The sequence below is a fragment of the Melanerpes formicivorus genome, unplaced genomic scaffold, assembly GCF_026170545.1.
Source record: "Melanerpes formicivorus ecotype bairdi unplaced genomic scaffold, bMelFor1.0.p_v2 SCAF_22, whole genome shotgun sequence".
In the NCBI taxonomy this organism is placed as follows: domain Eukaryota; kingdom Metazoa; phylum Chordata; class Aves; order Piciformes; family Picidae; genus Melanerpes; species Melanerpes formicivorus.
The window spans coordinates 3,567,772-3,586,423 of NW_027142374.1; the positions used below are offsets into that span (position 1 = coordinate 3,567,772).

Below are 18,652 nucleotides of genomic sequence, written 5' to 3' on the forward strand. Positions count from 1 at the left end.
GTTTGTCTCCTGGCAGCTGCAAAAGCCCCGTTAGCCCCCGCACAGCAATTTTCCACCCTCCAATACTTCATTGTGCTGGCAGCTCAGCTCTCTGAGAATTAGTAATAAAAAACCACCCTCCTGCACAGCCCTAAACCTGCTGTTTCTAATGAAGAGCTGTTTTCAGCTGCATTCCTCTCATGGCTTTGATCTGGTAGCAGCAGAGGCTGCCAATGCAGCCAGCAGCAGAGAGCCAGGAGCGAGCCCATCGATCACGGTGAGTCAGAGCTTCCACAAACCTACGCTCCAAACACCTCCGGGCACCATGCTGGGGCCCTGGGGCTGGGGCCAGCAGGAGGAACATTGGCTGACCTCCAAGCTGATGGGGGCTGTGGGCTGGATGTCCGAGGATCCGTCGCTGCCTCACCCATCTCCAGGCTGCGGAGGGAGCATGGGACATCCATGAGGACAGCGTGGGAGCCGGGTTGTTCACATGCCTGGCGCTGCAACAGGGACCTAGCCAGATGTCCTGCTTCATGGGCTTGCCTGTGGCTGGGGGCCTGCCTCTGGACCCAGCCCTATCCCTTCCTGCTCTACTCCTAACACCCAGCCAGGCAGCCTGGGGTGTCATCCAGACACATGGTGGTGGCAGGTCTCTGTTGGGGTGTGCCAAGACCTCACCTTTGCAGTGAGCATCACGCCTTCTTGCTGTGCTCTGCAGAGCCCCACATGCTGCTCACATCTCTGAGGTGAAGGGGAAAACCCCTCACACATGAAGGAAAAAAAACCCTCTCACATGCACTCAGAAACTTCAGCTGCTAAAATACCATCTGGAAATGTCACCAGCCTTTTGCCTTTTTCCATTCTGCATGAACATCTGTTTCCTACAGAGCAGGGACATCCCAGTTGCTTCAGCCACCTCCTGGGTCAGGCTGAGTCCTCACTACTGGTGAGAAACCTGCTTGAGTCACCCACGGGGATCCCAGCACCACCACCCTGCCAAAAACTCAGAGAGGAGCTGGTTTGGTTTTGATTGTTAGAGACCTGGCAGGCTGTTAGAGAAGCACCAGCTGAGCCCAGCATTCAACAAGATGGCCACGGGAGCCAGCAGAGTCCCACTGTGCCAGGCCAGCGGCTCCCAGCAAGCAGCCCAGGTCTGGACTGGCACCAGGCCTGCTCTTTGCCTGGCCTGGAGAACCTCAAGCATGCAAAGAGGGCAGCATTGACCAATGCTTAACAGATACCTGCCACAAACGCCCTGCCACCACCCAGTGACTTTAGACTTACAGATTGCAGTGTTTTGGCTCCTGTTTGCCTCAAGAGCTCAAATCCTCTGACCTCTGCCTGGTTTAGCATGGGGGAATTCTTCTGCCTTGACTTTTGGTTTGCTTTCTAAACACCTGAAAATTCACAAAAAGCCATTTCATGCAATCCAGAATGGCACCTGTGACCTGGTTTTTCGTTTTATCAAAAAGAGAAAGTGAAACAAGTGAAGGACTATCAGACTTGTTTCAGCTGAGTTCCCCCCCCGCTGGCAACTTTGTTGGCAGCAAAAGGTGTGTGGGCAGCACACATGTTCCACTGAGCAGCTCTGGGGACAGTCCCTGCATGGCTGCAGGCACAGCCTCGCCAACAGCCACAGGACAGGGCTCAGAGGTGAATCCCTGGGGAAGCAATAACCAAGATGGAATGGAATGGAATGGAATGGAATGGAATGGAATGGAATGGAATGGAATGGAATGGAATGGAATGGAATGGAATGGAATGGAATGGAATGGAATGGAATAAACCATTTTGGAAGCGACCCTCAAGATCATCGTGTCCAACCTATCATCCAGCACCACCCAACCAACTAACCCATGCAACCAAGCACCCTGTCAAGTCTCCTCCTGAACACCTCCAGTGATGGTGACTCCACCACCTCCCTGGGCAGCCCATTCCAATGGGCAATCACTCTCTCTGTGTAAAACTTCCTCCTGACCTCCAGCCTGAACCTCCCCTGGTGCAGCCTGAGACTGTGTCCTCTTGTTCTGGTGCTGGCTGCCTGGAAGAAGAGACCAACCTCTGCCTGTCTACAGCCCCCCTTCAGGTAGTTGTAGACAGGAATAAGGTCACCCCTGAGTCTCCTCTTCCCCAGGCTAAGCAGCCCCAGAATGTCCAGTAGATGTCCAGCAGCTGCTGAGGAGCCACCTTCTGCCCCGTGACAGCAACACACAGACCAGCTGTGGATGCAGTTTCCTCCCAGAGGAACTCCAGTTTTTCCCAGTGCCCGTCCCAGACGCTGCTTGGGCAGGCCAGTCCTGGTTCTGTGACACAGAGAGAATCAGCACAGTGGCCAGTTTTCCCACAATAAATTAGTGTTTCTTTACAAACCAACTTGAGTGCACAATCAGGATTTCCACACAAGGGGTGGGGGGGAATTAGATAATAAAAACCTCCTCTTCCATTAAAGGAGTTCCTATGGACATGAGCACACACATAAATTTGCTGTACAGAGAGACAAACACAGAGGTGAATAAATAGACAAAAGGTTGGGGGCTTCAGCTGTGGTCTCTATTCCTATGCTGTGGTTCAAGAGCACCAAAACCACGGAGGGAAGCTCTGAAGAGGCTCATCTCACCCACTCACAGCAGCTGTGCCCAGTGCCTGCCCGTGCAGCTGCCTGCCCCTCTCCCGTCCCCAGCAGGACACAGGCAGGTCCCAGCAGGCAGCCATCGTGACTAAGGCTGCTCCTCGAGCTCTGCTTGCTGCTGTGATTCGAGTGCCAGGAGCTGCTGCTGTGCCCTTGCCTGCCCACTATGGCGTCATGTCCGCTGGCACACGCAGCTCATAGCCAGAGAAGGCTGATCCCTGTGGGCGGGCAGTGGGCAGCTGGGGCAGCTGGCAGGGGCTGGAGGTGCCCGGTGCTGCTGGCTCCAAGTTGTCCTGCTGCACAGTGCTGTCACCTGGCTGCAGCTCAGTTCTGTGGTCATGCTGGAGAGCATGGATCACTGCCCACTGTCATCCTCCTCATGGGCTGGCAGTCTCACGGAGCTGAGTGGTATGCAGTGCCCTGCCATGCCAAGGCTCTCCTGCAGGTCCTCCTGGCTGAGGCTCCTGCCCATTGCAGGCAGAGGAAGGCAGCCTCCTGATCCCATGGCTGGGTACTGGCATTTAGAATAAAGCTGGAGGTGCAAGGAGAGCCACATCTTGGAGGTCTGGTAGTCCCTGTCACCCATGGAGCTGTCTCTGGTCAGTCCCACCGGCACTGGCTGCTCCAGGACATCATCCTCATTGTGTGCCTCCTCACCTTTCTCCAGCTGCAAGGAAACTTGGGAGCCCAAGGCATGACCCACCTGGGTGAAGGTGCAGGATAGGTTCCTTTCCTCATGGTGGTCTGGCCTGAACCCATTGGCACAGTACCCACCCAAGTCCTGAGAAAGGCTTGTCCCTGGGAGCAGCTGAGCAGTGGGTGTTGTCTGCAACCCATGGGAGGGGAGCACAGATGGCAGGAGAAAGGAGAGGGAGTCCTCCTTGAGCTGAAGGGTGGGCACCCTGATGGGCACACTCAGGTCCCTGTTGAAGACGGCCTGCCAGAAAACAGGCAGCAAAGCAGTCAGCCTTGGCTTACTGAGACTGCCAACAGCCTCAGGGTGAGGAACCGTGCATCCCACGGGAGGAGAACAGTCCCAGGCAGTCCTTCTGATGGGGTGACACCCAGGAGATACTCAGGGCTCTGCAACATGGGGCTCTGGTGCTGGGGGACAGCCACAGAAGCTATCACACTGCTGCTTTTCAAGCTATGCCCCAGCTGCCAGGTGCCAGTAGAAGAGCTCTCAGCTGCTCAGAGACATGAGCAGCAGAGACATGAGTAATCCTCAGACAAAAGCCAAGAAGAGCAGGAAAGCAAAGGGCACTGAGCTGGGCCAGGGCAGCAGAGCCACCTGCCACCTCCTCTCCATGATGGGGCAAGGGAGAGCTGAGCAAGTTAGCTAAAGAGCTCAGCATGTTCGTTTTGTCCCCAGAGTGCTCAAAGGGCTGCTCAGCCCAGGCTGCTGCCCCCCCAGCACTGGGAAGCTGGAGGCAGGGGGAAGCTGAGGCACACATGGTGCAGAGGCTGGTGGAGGACTGGTCACTCACCAGTGCCTTTGGAAGGTGCATCTCTGAGGTGCTCAGCAGGACGTGCAGACAGATGAAGCAGAGCCCAGTCATGCTCAGCAGAAACACACAACTCAGCATGGCAAAGAGGACCCAGGAAAAGCCTGCCAGGAGGTAACAACAGGCTGAAGGATGGAAGGAGCCCAGATGGTATCCCCTCCAACCTCAGAGAATCCGTGGCAGGCTGTGATGTTCAAGGAGATGTGGGGCAAGCCTAAAATGAATGGTGAGAGAGCATCTCCCCGGTGCCAGAGGGCATTGCTGGGCCACCAAAGCTAAGCTTGACCAGAATGTCTGGGGAGTGAGTAACCCACACCTTCACACGTGGCTGTGCCACAAGCAGGTCCTGAGATGGAAGCACAGTGGCTGAGCCAGCGAGGAGGTCCTACCTGCAGGGCCTGCTGGAGTCACCAGGCACTGCTCAGCCTCTCGGATCTGCTCCTTGGCCATGCCCATGGCCACTGTCCGGATGCAGTACTGCGTGCTGGGCTTCGGGAGCGTGAAGGTACAGGGCACTTTCTTCCCATTCTGTTTGCAAGGCACCTGGAGGCAGAGGGGGGTGTGTGGCCAAGGTGGCTGGAGGTGGGGTCTGTGCATGGCTCCTCTCCCCAGTGTGGCCTTGACACACTTGCCCCGTGCTGTAGAGCACAGACCCTCCCTCTCTGCTCCCCAGCACCTCCAGAGCTTGTCTCTTCACCCCGGGAGGTGTCCAGCTGCCAGAGCATCTCATTGAACACCTACTGCATGCTTCCAACTGAACAGAAACTTTAATGGGGTTTTCCCACTCATGCAATCTGGACAAGGAGAAAGATCTCCTGCCACCCCCAGCCTGGGAGCCCTGAGATGGGGTAAAGCATCTCTCATCTGCTTGGACTGCTGGGTGTGGGCAGGGCTGGGGCATCTCCATGGGCACAGGTATCACCGATCCAATGCAACTGGACACGAGCATCTTTGCTGCACCAGGAACACCTTTTCAAGTCCTGTGCCCTCTGAGTGTTGCCCACCCTGCCACCTACCTGCTGGAGGGTGACATTCCCTTCGTGCAGGCTCAGCTGGTACCACAGCTCCCACAGCACTCTGTCCACTGGCCTGTAGGAGCCATTTTTCCTTCGGAAGGGAGTCAGTGGTGTGGTGATGTTTACACTGAGGATGTCACCCTGGAGCAGCCAGGACAATGCTGGGGGCCCCACAACTGCTGCAGGGAGGGAAAAAAAAAGGGAGGAGGAAAATGAAGCCCTTCTAAACAGAAGGCAGATGATGGTTTTCTCTTGGACATCCCACTCCCAGCATGCAGAAGCATCCTCTGGTCTAGCCTGATCCTTTGTCCTGTGAAACCAGCTCAAGAAACAGCAGACACCACGTCTTTGTGACAGCCAGTGACTGCCTCCACCATACCAACCAGGCCAGGACAGACCTGCTTGCACCTCTGGCTCCCTGCTGCTAAGCACCTCACCTCTGAGCCATCAGATGATGCCCCAGAGACTCACTGTGGAGTGCAGAAACTTCTTTTTCAGCTAAATGCATCCATTACCATACCAGCTGGATGCAGAGGGAATCAAAGAGGGAAACCAAGCAGCTGACATCCACCCTGTTCCTGCTGCTGGCACATTCAGTTCATTGCAAGATGCCCCTTGGAGGTGTGTTAGGGGAAGGTCCTCCAGCTTTTCTCTCCTCCAAAAGAGAGGTTTTGGACAGGACAGCCAGTCTGTGCCTGCATCTCACAAAGACAGCAACCAGGGCAAAGGCGGTGCTGGAGGGACTACTCCTGCCTTGCCTGGCCACTGTCAGCTTTCTTGCTGGAACAAAATGCCCTCACTCAGCATCTCCCAGATCCATGTCAAGGATCAACCGGAGATGCTTTTAAAAGGCAAGCCTAGAGGGGTATCCTCTTTCCTACCCCACCTCACTGTGTTTTTCAGACTCACAGTGCCTGGGTGGCATGGAGCCTCCCATCTGTGGTCACTGCCTCACTGCATCTCCTCTTCTGTCCCCTTGGTCTTCAACTGCCCCTTCTCTGTTCCCATCCCTTTCCTCCTACTGGGGCTCTTGGCACTTTTCCCACCAATATCCTCATATGATTTCCCTCTGTATCCCACCTGACCTCTCCAAGGACCCCGCTCCCCACTGTCCCCCCAAGAAGAGCAGGAGCCCAGCTGCAGGAGCTCCCTGGTCCTTACTGTCTCTGTACGGCTGTAGCTCACTGGAATACACCCACTTGGACAGCTGGCCTCTGGCCACTGCTCTCACTCTTGCCCAGTAGATATCGTGGATCTTGTCAAAATACAGCTCACACATCCAGGAGGAGCTGGTGCTGTTCCCCCAGCAGGCGTATGCTTTGGTCCAGTGGAAGGCTCTGCCCAGGGAGAGAAAGCAGGGATTTGGGATTTCTCCTTTTGGGGGCCCTCCCAGCCAGAAGGGGAGCCTGGCCATGGCTGTCCTGCCTGGGTGGGAAGTGTGGGAGAGCCAACAGCAGCAGTCTGGGCTGTGCTAGGAAGAGCAGTGCTAGCGACTCAAGTCAGCTCTTACTGGCACTGGTGGGACAGCACCTGAAGTGCTGCACCCTGACCCGTGCTCTGCTACAAGAAAAATCATGTCCACAGCAGGGACAGCCTGCTGAAGGGCCAGAAGATGACCAAGGGGTGGAGGCATCTGTGCTGTGAGGGAGGCTGAATGAGTAAGGCTGCTTAGCCTCTAAAGAAGGTGGCTTTGGGTGAGAGGATTGTTGTGATAAAGAAGATGGAGACGTCTTCACTGGTGGCTGACCAAGGAAGAGAGGCAGTGGGCACAGGTTGAAACACAGGGAATGCCATTTCAGCATTAGCGGGGGTGGGGTGGGGGTGGGGGGAAACCCCACACCCCCAAACCCTTTTGTTTGTCCCTGGAAGGATGACCAGGAAAGGGAACAGGTTGCCCAGGCACCATTCTTGAAGGTGGTCCATATCCCAAGAGGACACAGTCCTGAGCTGGCCCTGCCTGCACAGGGGCTGGACCAGCTGATCTCCAAAGATCTCAGCCAGCTCTGCTGTCCTGTTACCCTGATGTTTACTGCTGGATCCTCTGGCTGCCATGGGTCCCCAACAGCCCTGTGCAGGTGGATGAGGCACCTCTGCGCCCTCCTCCCTGCCGTCCCACCTACCCTCTCCTCCACTCCACCTCGTAACTGGCATCAGCAGGCGAGCCAAGGTCCGGCTCCCACCACAGGAAGACGTGGAAGTTTTGTGCCTCCAGCCTCACATCCCGTGGAGGCAGTGGTGTCCCTGGGAGGGAGCAAGAGGAAAGGGTTGAGGTTCTGCAAGGACCTGCTCCTTGGCTGGTCAATGCTTGGCTGTGCTGCAAAGGTCTCCCTGTTTTGCACAGGCATTGTAGGGCCTCCCACCCCTTCAGCCCCACACAGGCAAACAGCAGCTCCCTGCCAGGGCCGGGCAAGTGCTGGCTGCCAGCATGGAGCTTTGTGCCTGTCCCAGGGATCTCCTGGGCACCATAGAACATCCCACCTGCGGTCCTGCAACAGGCATCAGCTCCCTAACGTGGCTGCTGGTGACCCTGGGGTTTTCTTTCCCATCACACCTGAAACACCTCGGGTCCCCTCCTCCCTGCAGGTACCTTGCACAGGTCTGGCAGTTGTGTCCCTGCTTCTCCCCCCACCTGCAGCCAGGGGCAAACACCCCTCCTCCCTCCCCCCCGACTTACCGCGGAGCAGGGTACAGCTGGCCAGGGACAGAAGCAGGCTCAGGACAGGGCTCATCCCACTGTGCCCTGTCCCTCTGCCCCCGGCTCTACGCTGCCATGCTGGGTGCAGTGGTGAGAGGATGGATGTGCCAGGGCTGTTCTGCCACCCGCAAACACGACAGGCAGCTGGCACCTGTGACTACAGAAGACTTCCTGAAGCTGCAGACAAGCAATGCTCACTGCAGGTATGCCTGGCACAGGCAGGCTGTGTGCTCAGCCGTGGCACAGGGGTGCCTGCCTGCTGGGAACGGGGTGAAAGAGCAGCAGGGCAGTTGCCCTGGGGTGGCTGCCACACTCTGCCACGGCACCACGCACATGCTGCAAGGACATTCTGCTGCACCCCCCTCTAGCTGGTCCCTTGTGGTGTCTAGTCCCTCCCTAAAAGGCAGCAAAAAGCCTCGCTGCTGGCATCACCAAGGCACAGGGCTGAGAAAGGTCTGGGTCTGATGCTCTCTGCGCTGGTGGTGACTCAAGCATGCCTCAGGAGTGACTCACACCAGCACAACCGGTGGTACCACCACCGGCACATCCCCGCCTCCCGCAGCCTCCTGTGGCACTGGGAGGGGATTGTGCACACCTGCCTGGATGCCATGGGACCCCCCGAGGTACCCCTTGGGGTGCTATGCCCTTAGCAGACAGCTCAGTCCGCGTGGGCCACCCACTGTGGCTGATCCCACTAAGCAGTGGTATCACAGCCCTGCACAGCCTCAGGGGGACCGAGGCACATCACAGTTCTGCTTCCTCTTTCCTCCTCTGCAACCTCGGCAGCAGCTTCTTAGCTTGGCCTTGCCCCACCACTCGGCTATGGAGGAGTTTCTTCCCCTGTTCTTGCCAGCTATAGAAGGAACACTGCTGTTCAGGGGGTGACACGGTGGGGCTTTGACGCCACCTCCAGCTGTGGGACTCAGTCACTAGCAGAGGTGGGGAGCCCGGGGTGCTGCAGAGGCACGTGGGTGGGAGCATCCCCCTGGCTGGACCGGACATCCACAGGGCTGGCTTACTCCCATCTGTTACCTCTTGCTCTTCCCATTTTACCCTGACTGAGCACTGACATTAGGAGTCTGAAGACTTTAGCAGGTGTCTGCAAAATGCTTTCCCCAAGCGTTCGGAGCTGGAAAGGAGGAGGAGCAGCCACCGAGTGGTGGCGGGCAGCTGCACACTGTCGGTGAGGACTCCGAGCCCCGAGGCGAGGCCGCCAAAATGCCAGAGCTAAAGCTGGGCAGTGGATTTAGAATTCCCTGTGCCCTGACGCCAGCACAACTCTCCTGACTTCAAAACAGACCTCTGTGAAGGTTCCAGCCACATCTCCCCAGGGCTGTTCTGGGACTCGCAGTGGTGCAGAGCAGCATCAGCCCCCAGGAAGAACCCTCTGGGTAGGCAGGGATGGGGCTGCTCCTGCCACAGGAGCAGGCAGCACGCAGGGGATGACCACTTTGGCAGCAGCAATACTGGCTGCACGATGGTCCCTGACAGGCCCTTGCTGACCCCAGCCACCCTGTCTCCTCCAACTTGCCCAGAGGGCAAAACTGAGCACGTGTTGAGGTCTCTAAAAATACAGTTCAGTGGAGACCCCGTGGCTGAGATTGCAGAGGCCAAACCCCCTCTTCTCCGTGCATCCTGCCCTTCACCCTGAAGCATCTTGAGTCCCCCCTATCTTGGGTTGTGTAGCTGTTCATCCAGCCCCTGCCATCCCAAGAACCCCCTGGAGCAAACATGGTGGAGCTGCCTGCATCTACCATGCTCTGCCAAGTGCTCAAGTGATGCCACACAGGCTCCAAGAGCATTTGCTGAGAGCACCAGCAGGGTCTGCCCAGCTCCCTCGGCTGGGGACAGCCCTCTGTCCTCTGTGAGGCTGTGGAGATGTCCCACAGTAAGTGATTTGGCTTTGGGGGTTGGTGCCTGTTTTCCTGGCTTGGGTTATTTTTCTTCCTTCCTCCTTGCTGGTGCCTCATCAGGCTGAGGCTCCCCAGGCTGGCAGCCCTGGGCCGGCTCAGCAGTGCCCTCTGGGAGCAAGTGCTGAGAAGCACCCAGCCTTGGCACTCAGCACCTGCCTTCAGGGACTAGTAGCAGCTTGGGGACATAAGAGAGCACAGGGATAGGGAGGGGACCAGGGGTGACACATGGCAGGACACAGACAAACCAGGCATTCCAGCAAAACCAACACCAAGGTTGCTTTGTGCCACCAGTGCTGCAGGCTGGGTGCAGACCTGGCACCTGCTCTGCCCTAGACACCAAGGAACCTGCACATGGCTCAGCATCGCTCCACCTGCCTCAAGCCTTTGGCAGCCCCTCAGGGACAGAAAGCAGCAGGGCTCATGCTTTCTGAGAGCTGCACTGTGTGACCACACAGACCAGAAAAGCCATGGACTGTGGCACCACTGGGGCTCACCAGCACCTTTCAGCTCTGCCAGGAGGCAGAGTGGGCATCATGAGTGCAAGCAGAGCCCAGCAGCAGCCAAGTGCCACCCTTGGAGCACTTTCTTGTCTGTCTTTGCACCATGCCCATGGCTAGCAGAGTTTGGCAGCCTCCACAGATCCCAGAGCACAAGGCCAGTGCCCCAGCAGGGTAGGACAACAGCCACTGGGAAAGAAGACACATGGCCAGCAGCAAACTGGAGAGACTCTTTAATACCACCCTCGCCAAGAACACCTCATGCCTGCTGCCCACCCCAGGACCTTCCTGTTCCTGGGGCAGAGGCCAGGCACTGCGAGAGGGCAGGGACAGGGGACACCGATCAGGCTGTGACCCCCCGGACAGGAAGGGAAGACAACACAGGCAGGAAATGCCTTAGCTGCCTCAGCACATGGATGCACCTGCTGGTGCTAAACAGTTATTGTTGAGCAGCCTGGGAGCACCTCCTCTCCTCAGCCTTCACTCAGTGTCTTCAAAGCAGCAAGCATTACAGAGACTGCCATCTCCATGCCCAGGAGACTGGTGCCCACCCCAAGCAGGATGCAGGGAGCCTGCTGCCAGCCCAGGCCACCCAGGACCAGGGCTGCAGAGGAGCCAGAGGGACAGCAGGTCTCTCATGGCAGAGGGTGCTGTGGGGAGGAGATGACTAGCAGCACCAGCCTGGCTTCCCCAAGGCTGAAGGCACCCAGGAGGGCGCAGAGGGAGCAGACAGTGCCATGATGGCATTCAGTCATCAGTGCCCTCCGCTGTCTTGCTGGGCACCGTCGTCTCTGTCCCTGCCTCCCTGCCATGCCAGGAGTCCAGGCTAAACTTTCCCAGGTAAAACCCAACCTCCAAAGGCCTTCTCCAGATAGCGAGCTACTGCCAGAGTCAGGTGGTCGTTGTAGGAGGCTGCCACAAGCTGGATGCCCAGTGGCAGCCCCTCGCTGCTCAGCCCCAGCGGGCACTGCGTCACAGGCAAGCCCAGGACGTTGAAGATAGCTGGAAGGGAGAAGGTTGCATCAGAGCAAGCACAGCAACCAGGGCACAGCACTGCCTGGCTCTGCCAGCCTGGGGCAGAGGCTGCTGCTCTGTGCCAGGGTGGTACAGGCAAGGCAGGCAGTGCAGACACAAACACCCTGCACCCATATCTCATAAGGAAACTGCACTTGTGAATGATGGTACACTTAAGTGGCACTTGCTGTGGCATGCCAAGATCTGCTTTGGGACAGTCCTGCCCCAGGCACCATCCCTCCAAGACTTGAAAAGCCAGACAGTACTGCAACATGATGCTGGCATCCAGGAAGCCCAGGTGTGGGAAAGCACCAGAGAAAAGTCCCAGACTGCACCCTAAGAGATGCAGTAGCTCTCCCCTGCCTGCTAAACCCAAGTACCAGCTGTCTGAGCATGGGCACATCCCTCTGGGGCAGGGTGACCCCCTCTATGAGACCAAACCTGCCCCACTATGGACAACAGGTACAAATGCCAGTTTTGAAACATGACCATCATCTTTGTGCCATGCTCTGGAGCAGCAAGACACCCCTCTGCACTGCAACCCCACTGCCAGGCATGGAAATATTCTGAGGAAGGTACAGTGGGGATACCCACAGCCCCTGCCTGCACCCAGCAGAGCAATCAGAACTCACCTGTGTAGGCAAAGTTGAAGGGCATGCATATGGGGGAGTGGTGCCTGGGAGCTGTGATGGGGTGGGAGGGGTAGAGGAGTACCCCATCTGGCCCCAGCAGGGCCTCCATCTCCTCCTGCAGGCTCTTCCCCATGCTCACCAGCTTGGCATTCCCACTAGGGTTGAGCTTCATAAGCTTCTCAGTCAGTCCCAGGGCTGCAGAGCAGGTTCACAAACAGGAACATAAAGAAAACAGGAGGCTCATGACTTAAGAAGGCTGGAGAGCACATTGTCTGGCTACATGCACCACCCCAGCTCCTAGGGGGGACCCCCAAACTCCTTCCTCTGCTGGCACCTTGGATTGGCCCCTGCACAGCTCTGCAGGCAACATCTCCCCAGCTTTGCCAAGGGAAAGGCTTTCAGCCTGCTCTTTACTTCAAGTTGTTCCAGCCACTGGGACTGAGCAGAGCTGGCAGAGTGATCTCAGCACTCATTAGACAGCAGCACTAATTAGCATTCTCTGGTATCTGCTGCTGAGAAGCAAGATCAGTGCAGATCCTTGCCTGGCTCCCTCAAGCCCCAGCCATTCATGCAGGGCTCATGGCAGAAGCAAGCCCTGCTTCTGTCCTCCACTGTCCTCACTTTTCCCAGGATATCCAATCTTACCTATCAGAGATCCAGCCAGCTCCCCTTTGAGCAGTGGTTGAAGACACCCAGAGCCCCTACAAAAGTACAGTCTGAAGCTCCCAGTGTGAGCTCTGGAGGGGCAGTGAGGGCACTGGGAGGGCAATGTTTTAATGACTATCTTATCTGCGCCCCACCTCTGCCCGCCCCAGGCTCCTGCTGGCCTTACCGATGGCTGGGAGGGTGTGGGAAGACATCCCCACGAGCCACTTGATCAGCTCCCAGAGTGGCCACACCGGCTTCCCGTGATCCCCCAGCAGGTCTGAGAAGAGCTGTGCCTCCTGGAACACACAGACAGGCCCCCTCCTCAGCACTGCCACCGCCGTGCCACAGGGAGCAGCGAGACCCCAACCATCCCAGCACCACCTGCTCCTGTGCCCAGAGCTGCCCATCAAGGGGTGGCACAGCACCAGCAGAAACAGAGCTGCACACAGAGCCAGAAGTGGGGACCTTGCTCTGTGCAGGAGCCCTCCCCAAAGCAGCATCTTTCAGCTCCCCCTCCTCAGACATGATGCTCTGGAGAATGTCTCCTGGAGGCACTTAGTGCTGTCATACAGCTGGGAGATCAGAGAAAGGGAGGCAGTGGGGGCCAGCCATGGCCTCCTTAGCAAGCTGGGGTTGGTTTACTTCCCACCATGGCCCGCATGGCAGAACACAGGTGGTTAAAACACTCCTGAGAGTTCATTTTTGCTGCTAAACACCTGCTGCATGCACAGAGCATGCCTCTGGAAAGCTGCTGATCTCCTGCCTCAGTCCTGGCATCCTAACAGGAATAAATCCTGACCTGCAACGTCAGGCGACAGAGAACAGGGGCAAGAGCAAGGCAGGACACTGCCTGCTTGGCTGTCTTGCCAGCCTGCACTGAGAAGGTCAGCATGGGCCTCTTCCTCTATAAACCATGTTGCTCCTCAGCTGGAAGCTGCATCATCATCTCATAGGAAAGCAAAGGAGAAAGGGCTGTTTAGATTTGAATGATGTGAAAGAAGGATCAGGAGGACAAAGGGAACAGAGAAAGCCCTGGCCAGATCGAGGAAGCTTACAGCTCTCTATGGCTGCCTCCAAAGAGCTGATTCTTCCCTGCTGCCACTGAATTCGTGCCTTAGCCAGCTCAGTCTGACACACCTGCCCATTGCTGTCCTTGGATGACATCATGGCTGACCAGATCTGGAAGGAATACTTCATCTTGTGGATGGCCACACGCCGAACTTGGACCCCCAGCTCACTTTCCAGGTGCTCCACCACCTAAGGGGAAGAGCAGGAAGGGTTTGCTTCTGCAGGGATGTGGCTCAGCCCATGGGAACCCAGGGGCAAGAGAGAGTTTGGGAGCAGATTTGCTTTACTGTCACGCAGTGGATCCTTCAGCTCCTGCCTGCTCTCCTCTGCCCCAAAAAGTGGGACCTCCTTCATCTGATAACAGACTTGGAGCTCCCCAAACTGCCCTCCACCCACCAAAAAGACACTCCAAAGAGCACCAAGAGCAGCTCAGAAGATTTCACTGAAAAGCAAACAAGTCCCTTTGTGTGATTAAATGCCAAGCAGCCACCCTGGGGAGATGGCAAACGCACAGCCATCACTTCAGCCTGCATCATGGCCCCAGAAGGTCTCCCTGACATGGACAAGAGGTGTTCAGAAAGCAAAATACCAGACATTGCAGTGGAAATTGGGACAAATGGTTTGGACACCCCAGTGTGCTCCAGTATGTGGGCGCTGCTGGCAAGGGATCTGCAGCTGCCCACAAGATTTTTCCCCTTGTTTCTTCTTTAACACAGCAGAAGAAAAAGATCTTTCCACTTTTCTTCCACTGGGAGCACAAGACAGGGACCTGAGGCTGTCTCTGAGGAGCTGCAGCCCCTGAGGAGCAGAGTACAGGGCATTCATGTCCAAAGGAGTTCTCAGACTGGTCTCCCCAGGTTTTATATCCAGGCTCACCCCAGTGAGAGCCAACCTCCATTCCTTCCTACCTTCCTTTGGGCCTGCAAGATCTCCTTGTCCACAGGTGACACGAAAACGGACCCACCGTCGTGCTCCATGCAGTGGAATTTAATTTTCTCCAGTGACACCTTTTCATTCAGCTTCAGCCTGGGAAAGGAAGAGCTTTTTGCTCACAAATCCATCCCTGCCTCCTCCCCAGCTGCCAGAGCCACACACACGCTTGTTAATGCATCCTCAGGACACCTGGAATGTCCCTAGGACACACTGCTCCACCCATCGGGGCAGGACAGAGAGTCCCTGAGGAGACACAGCCACCCACTGCTCACAGCTGCTCATCCCCCATGTCACCCCCAGCTCCTTCTGCACATTTGTTGCTGTTGAGAAAATTCTCAACTCTCCAGATGCACCTTGTGACCAGAGAACCTGGCCACAGCTGGGGTTGGGACTGTTGCACAAAAGCCATGGAGACCCAAAAGTGGAAATGGAGACCCAAAAGTGGAAATGGAGACAGCAGGTTTGTGAAGGCTGCAGCAAGAAGCAGGACCTGCCCAGTCTGCCCCATCTCTGCTCACCCCTTACTGGTATGCACACACAAAAGGCTGCTTGGCTGCAGGGAGCCATGAGGAGACTTAATAGGGCCATGGCCTGGGATGGAAAGCTCATTATTCAGTCCCAGGAACAAGCATACGTAGAAGCCCAAAGAAAGGCCAGTCCCAGGATGCAAAGGCCATGCTGGGATGGTGCTGCTGGACTCCTGGAAGAAGGACCCAGGTGACCATGGCTGCCTGTTCCCTAGAGCACGTGAGTGGTGCTCAGCTGCAATGGCCCTGCTGCAGCAAGGGCAGAGGAAGGAAACCAGTAAGGAGCAAACAGGGTGGTGCAGACTTGCCTGGTACAAACAGGACTGATCCGCTGTGCTGGCCAGAAAGCAGCCAAGAGTGATTCAGCAGCTTGGAGCAGTGGGAGCAACTCACTTGTTGGTCCCAGGACCAGCCATGACCCTCAGCATCAACTCCAGGTCCTCCGCGTAGCGGCACATGGGCCCCGTGCACAGGAAGCTGGTCTGCACCCCTTGAGCATCTGGGAACTGGCCGTCGTTGGGCACCACCCCTGCAGGCACCAAGGGAGACATTGGGTATCGCCCTGAGAGCGCCCACGAGCTCTGCCTCCAGCCAGGGCACGGCCTCCAGGCAGGGAAGGAAGCTGTCACCAGGGCTTACACCCATCAGCGGTGCTGGCAAGCTGGCAGCAGGGTGCAAAGCAGCCAGCCGGGACACCAGCTGCCAGGGCAACACCCCAGCTGCAAAGCCTGACTTTGGGAAAACCTCCCATGCTGAGGACGCAAGGCTGGGGTGAAACACCTCCCACCTGCCACGCGCCGGGCAAGCTGCCTCCAAACAGCTCCCCGCTGCCCCAGCTCAGCCAACAGGCTTGTCCCGTGCAAGAAGCTGCCTGCCCCCTTGCAGCAATGCCACCAGAAACAAGCGCAGGAGCACCCCACATGGGTTCCACCCACGTCCCACCTCCTGACACTTCTGCAGGGGAGCAGATGAGATCCCCGTGGCCGCTCTACCTGTCGTGGGTTTGTGGCCGAAGATTCCATTGAAGAAGGCAGGCATCCGGATGCTGCCGCCGATGTCAGAGCCCACACCTATGACCGAGCAGGCAGCTGCCAGACTACCACCCTCCCCCCCTGCATGAGAGGAAACACAGCAGAAAACACAGCGTGGAGCAGTCATCCTGCAGAGCAGCAGCATCTCGAGGTGGCTGCTGCACTTTGTGCCAGAGGGGCTCTCACAGGGTGGGAGCTGCCCTGGCTGTAGCAGGTTTTGGGGGCAGCCAGGGAACATGGGTCAAAGGGATTCCCTGTCCAAATGCCACCCCAGCCCGGCTGTTCACACATAGAGCAAGACACAGCAAGTGAAGTATAACACCTGGGAGGTACAGAGCAGCTGGACCTCCAAATGGCCTTTGCCACTGTGCCCAGGTGTGAGGCCCATGAGCTCTGCAGAGGCCTGGTTGGATGTGTTACAGCAGCACGCAGGGCACCTGGGAACCCTTTCCTTGCTGCACTGTAACTGCTGCTGCAGGACTGTGTCAAGGGGTTGAGACTAACCTGAGCTGCCACCCACAATCCTCTGCAGGTCGTAGGGGTTGTTGGTCCGGCCATAGACCTTGTTGCTGGACTCATACCACATGCACAGCTCGCTGCAGTTGGTGACACCCAGGGGGATAGCACCGGCCTGCTTCAGGCGGGACACCACTGTGGCATCCGAGGTGGCAATCACATTGCGGCGGTTCACCAAGCCAGAGGTGTTGGGCATCCCTGTGGTGTGACAGAAGGAAGGGCATATCAGGCCAGCAGGCTGCTCGGCTGCTCACATGGACCACAGCTGAGACATGGACCGTCACTGAGGGCTGCTCCCCTGAAACACCACAATGGATGCTAAAAGTGAACACAAGAGCCCAGGGGAAGGGGGTGCAGGCTAGGGAAGGGAAGCTAATCCCCCCCAAATGTGCAGGGCTGAAAGAGAGCAAGTCAGGGCCTCCGAAGGTGGAGGGCAGTGAGGGCAAACGCACCATGCAGAGCAAAGGCCTCCTTGACGGTGATGGGAACGCCCAGCAAGGGGAACTTTTCCTCCAGGAAGTCATCATCAGGGCCCTCGGCGAGCAGCTGATCGACCTGCCGGGCTTCCTGCAGGGCCTCCTCGAACCTGTAAGGCAGCAGCGGGGGAAGCTTCAGGGCTCCCTCCACCCCTGTGGGGCTGGGGCGCTGCGCGGAGCAGAAGCTGATGAGCCGTAGCAGGGGCTAGGGACGGGAGAGAAGACCTCCCGGTTTGCAGAACCTGCTCAACTCCGCCTGCCCCGCAGGCGAGAGCAACCGCCACTGGCTTAGTGCTGCTGCGGGGGTGGCCGGCCCCCGCTGCGCTCCCGGTGCGAGGCAGCACCCAGACCTGGGGCGATAGCGGAAACCGGCGGCAGCACCAACCAGCCCCTTGCCCTTCAGCCAACCGGCACGGTCCGACCCCTCTTCCCCGCGGCTTACCTGTCCTTAACCACGGCGTTGATGAGGGGGTTGACCTCCTTGATCCGCTCCACGTACGCCTCCACCACCTCGACGCACGTCACCTACACCGAACTCGGCGGAGAACGCCGTGAAAGGTGGGCGGGGATGCGGGGCAGGCCCGGAACCCCCTTGCCAACACATGTCCTGCCACCGCCACCTTCTACGGGATGCAGCGGTTCCTGTCACCCTCCACTCCCCTGGTCCCGTTGTCCCCAAGAGTCCCGGGAGGGACGGGGGACACCTCAGATACCCTCCCGCAGGCATGCTCCCCGACACTGAGACCTATTACTGCCTTCTTCCTCCGCTACCCGCAGGATCCCGCTGCCCCTCCTCGTTCAGCCCCCCACCCACGATCTCGGTGCACTTCTTCACTCCGCTCCCCCCCCCGGCCCCGGTGACCCCCCTCGCTCCGCACCTCCCGCGCCCGCAGTCGCGCAGCCAGGCGCCGCGCGGGCACCAGCAGGAGCTCGCAGCGCGGTGGCGGGACGGCGCGCGGCGGCGCGGGGTTGACGAGCCCCAGCAGGGCCAGGCAGGCGCGTGACAGCAGCCGCAGCAGCAGCGCGAGGCAGCGCTCCGCGCGCGTGAGCGTCATGGCCGTCCCGGTCCCGCACCGTGCCGGGGGCGTGCCGGAAGTGACTCCAGCGCCCCGCCCGCGTCGCCACAGCAACCGCGCCGCTGCCCTCAGCCCGCCTCTCCCGGCGGCCGGCTCCCCCGGCCTTTCCGCGCCTGCCGCGGCGTCCGTCCCCCGCCCCGCTGCCCAGCGGGTTGGGAGTGCAGCGCTGCCCACCGGGAGACAGGCGGCCCCGCTGTGCATAGCCAGGCATACCCACGCTTCACGATGCAGAACCGAGGCCGCCACGCCTCACCGCAGCCGCCGTGTGGTACCCGTGGAGATTCGCCACTTCCAGCTCCGGGGGAGAAGGCAGCAGCGGGGCGAATAGAGCGGCTGGGAAGCGACAGCCAGTGAGGACAGGCCGCACCTCTAGCGTGTGCTCAGGGCAGCCTCATCGGCTGTGTGGAGAGTCCTCAGCGACAGCTGCCCCGGGCGCGATGTGGAAGGGCTCGGGAGCGCTGGGTTTGAACCAGGCTGTCCCTGAGCTCAGCGAC

The 18,652-nt window shown here is 58.3% G+C and overlaps 2 protein-coding genes across 3 annotated transcripts; both read right to left on the bottom strand.

Annotated features, from left to right (window-relative positions):
- Positions 1–2,327: 2,327 nt before the first annotated feature.
- LOC137448091 (interleukin-20 receptor subunit alpha-like) lies at positions 2,328–7,605 on the bottom strand. The gene is given in 7 exon segments (XM_068152254.1): positions 2,328–2,969; positions 2,972–3,548; positions 4,099–4,220; positions 4,506–4,659; positions 5,133–5,311; positions 6,294–6,469; positions 7,253–7,605. Coding segments are annotated over 7 exon segments (1,755 nt in total). The 3' UTR covers positions 2,328–2,775.
- Positions 7,606–10,455: 2,850 nt separating this feature from the next.
- On the bottom strand, positions 10,456–18,159 carry FAAH2 (fatty acid amide hydrolase 2). 2 transcript variants are annotated; one of them, XM_068151863.1, is made up of 11 exons: positions 17,961–18,159; positions 17,525–17,607; positions 17,059–17,192; positions 16,595–16,804; positions 16,052–16,171; positions 15,453–15,588; positions 14,508–14,625; positions 13,669–13,788; positions 12,716–12,827; positions 11,884–12,078; positions 10,456–11,239 (listed from the first exon to the last, which is right to left on the bottom strand). In XM_068151863.1, the coding sequence occupies exons 1-11, from the start codon at positions 18,135–18,137 to the stop codon at positions 11,064–11,066; spliced, it is 1,581 nt and encodes a 526-aa protein (XP_068007964.1). In that variant the 5' UTR covers positions 18,138–18,159; the 3' UTR covers positions 10,456–11,063. The 2 variants fall into 2 exon arrangements, with proteins under 2 accessions (XP_068007964.1, XP_068007965.1); XM_068151864.1 differs by lacking the exon at positions 16,052–16,171.
- Between the last annotated feature and the right edge of the window lie 493 nt (positions 18,160–18,652).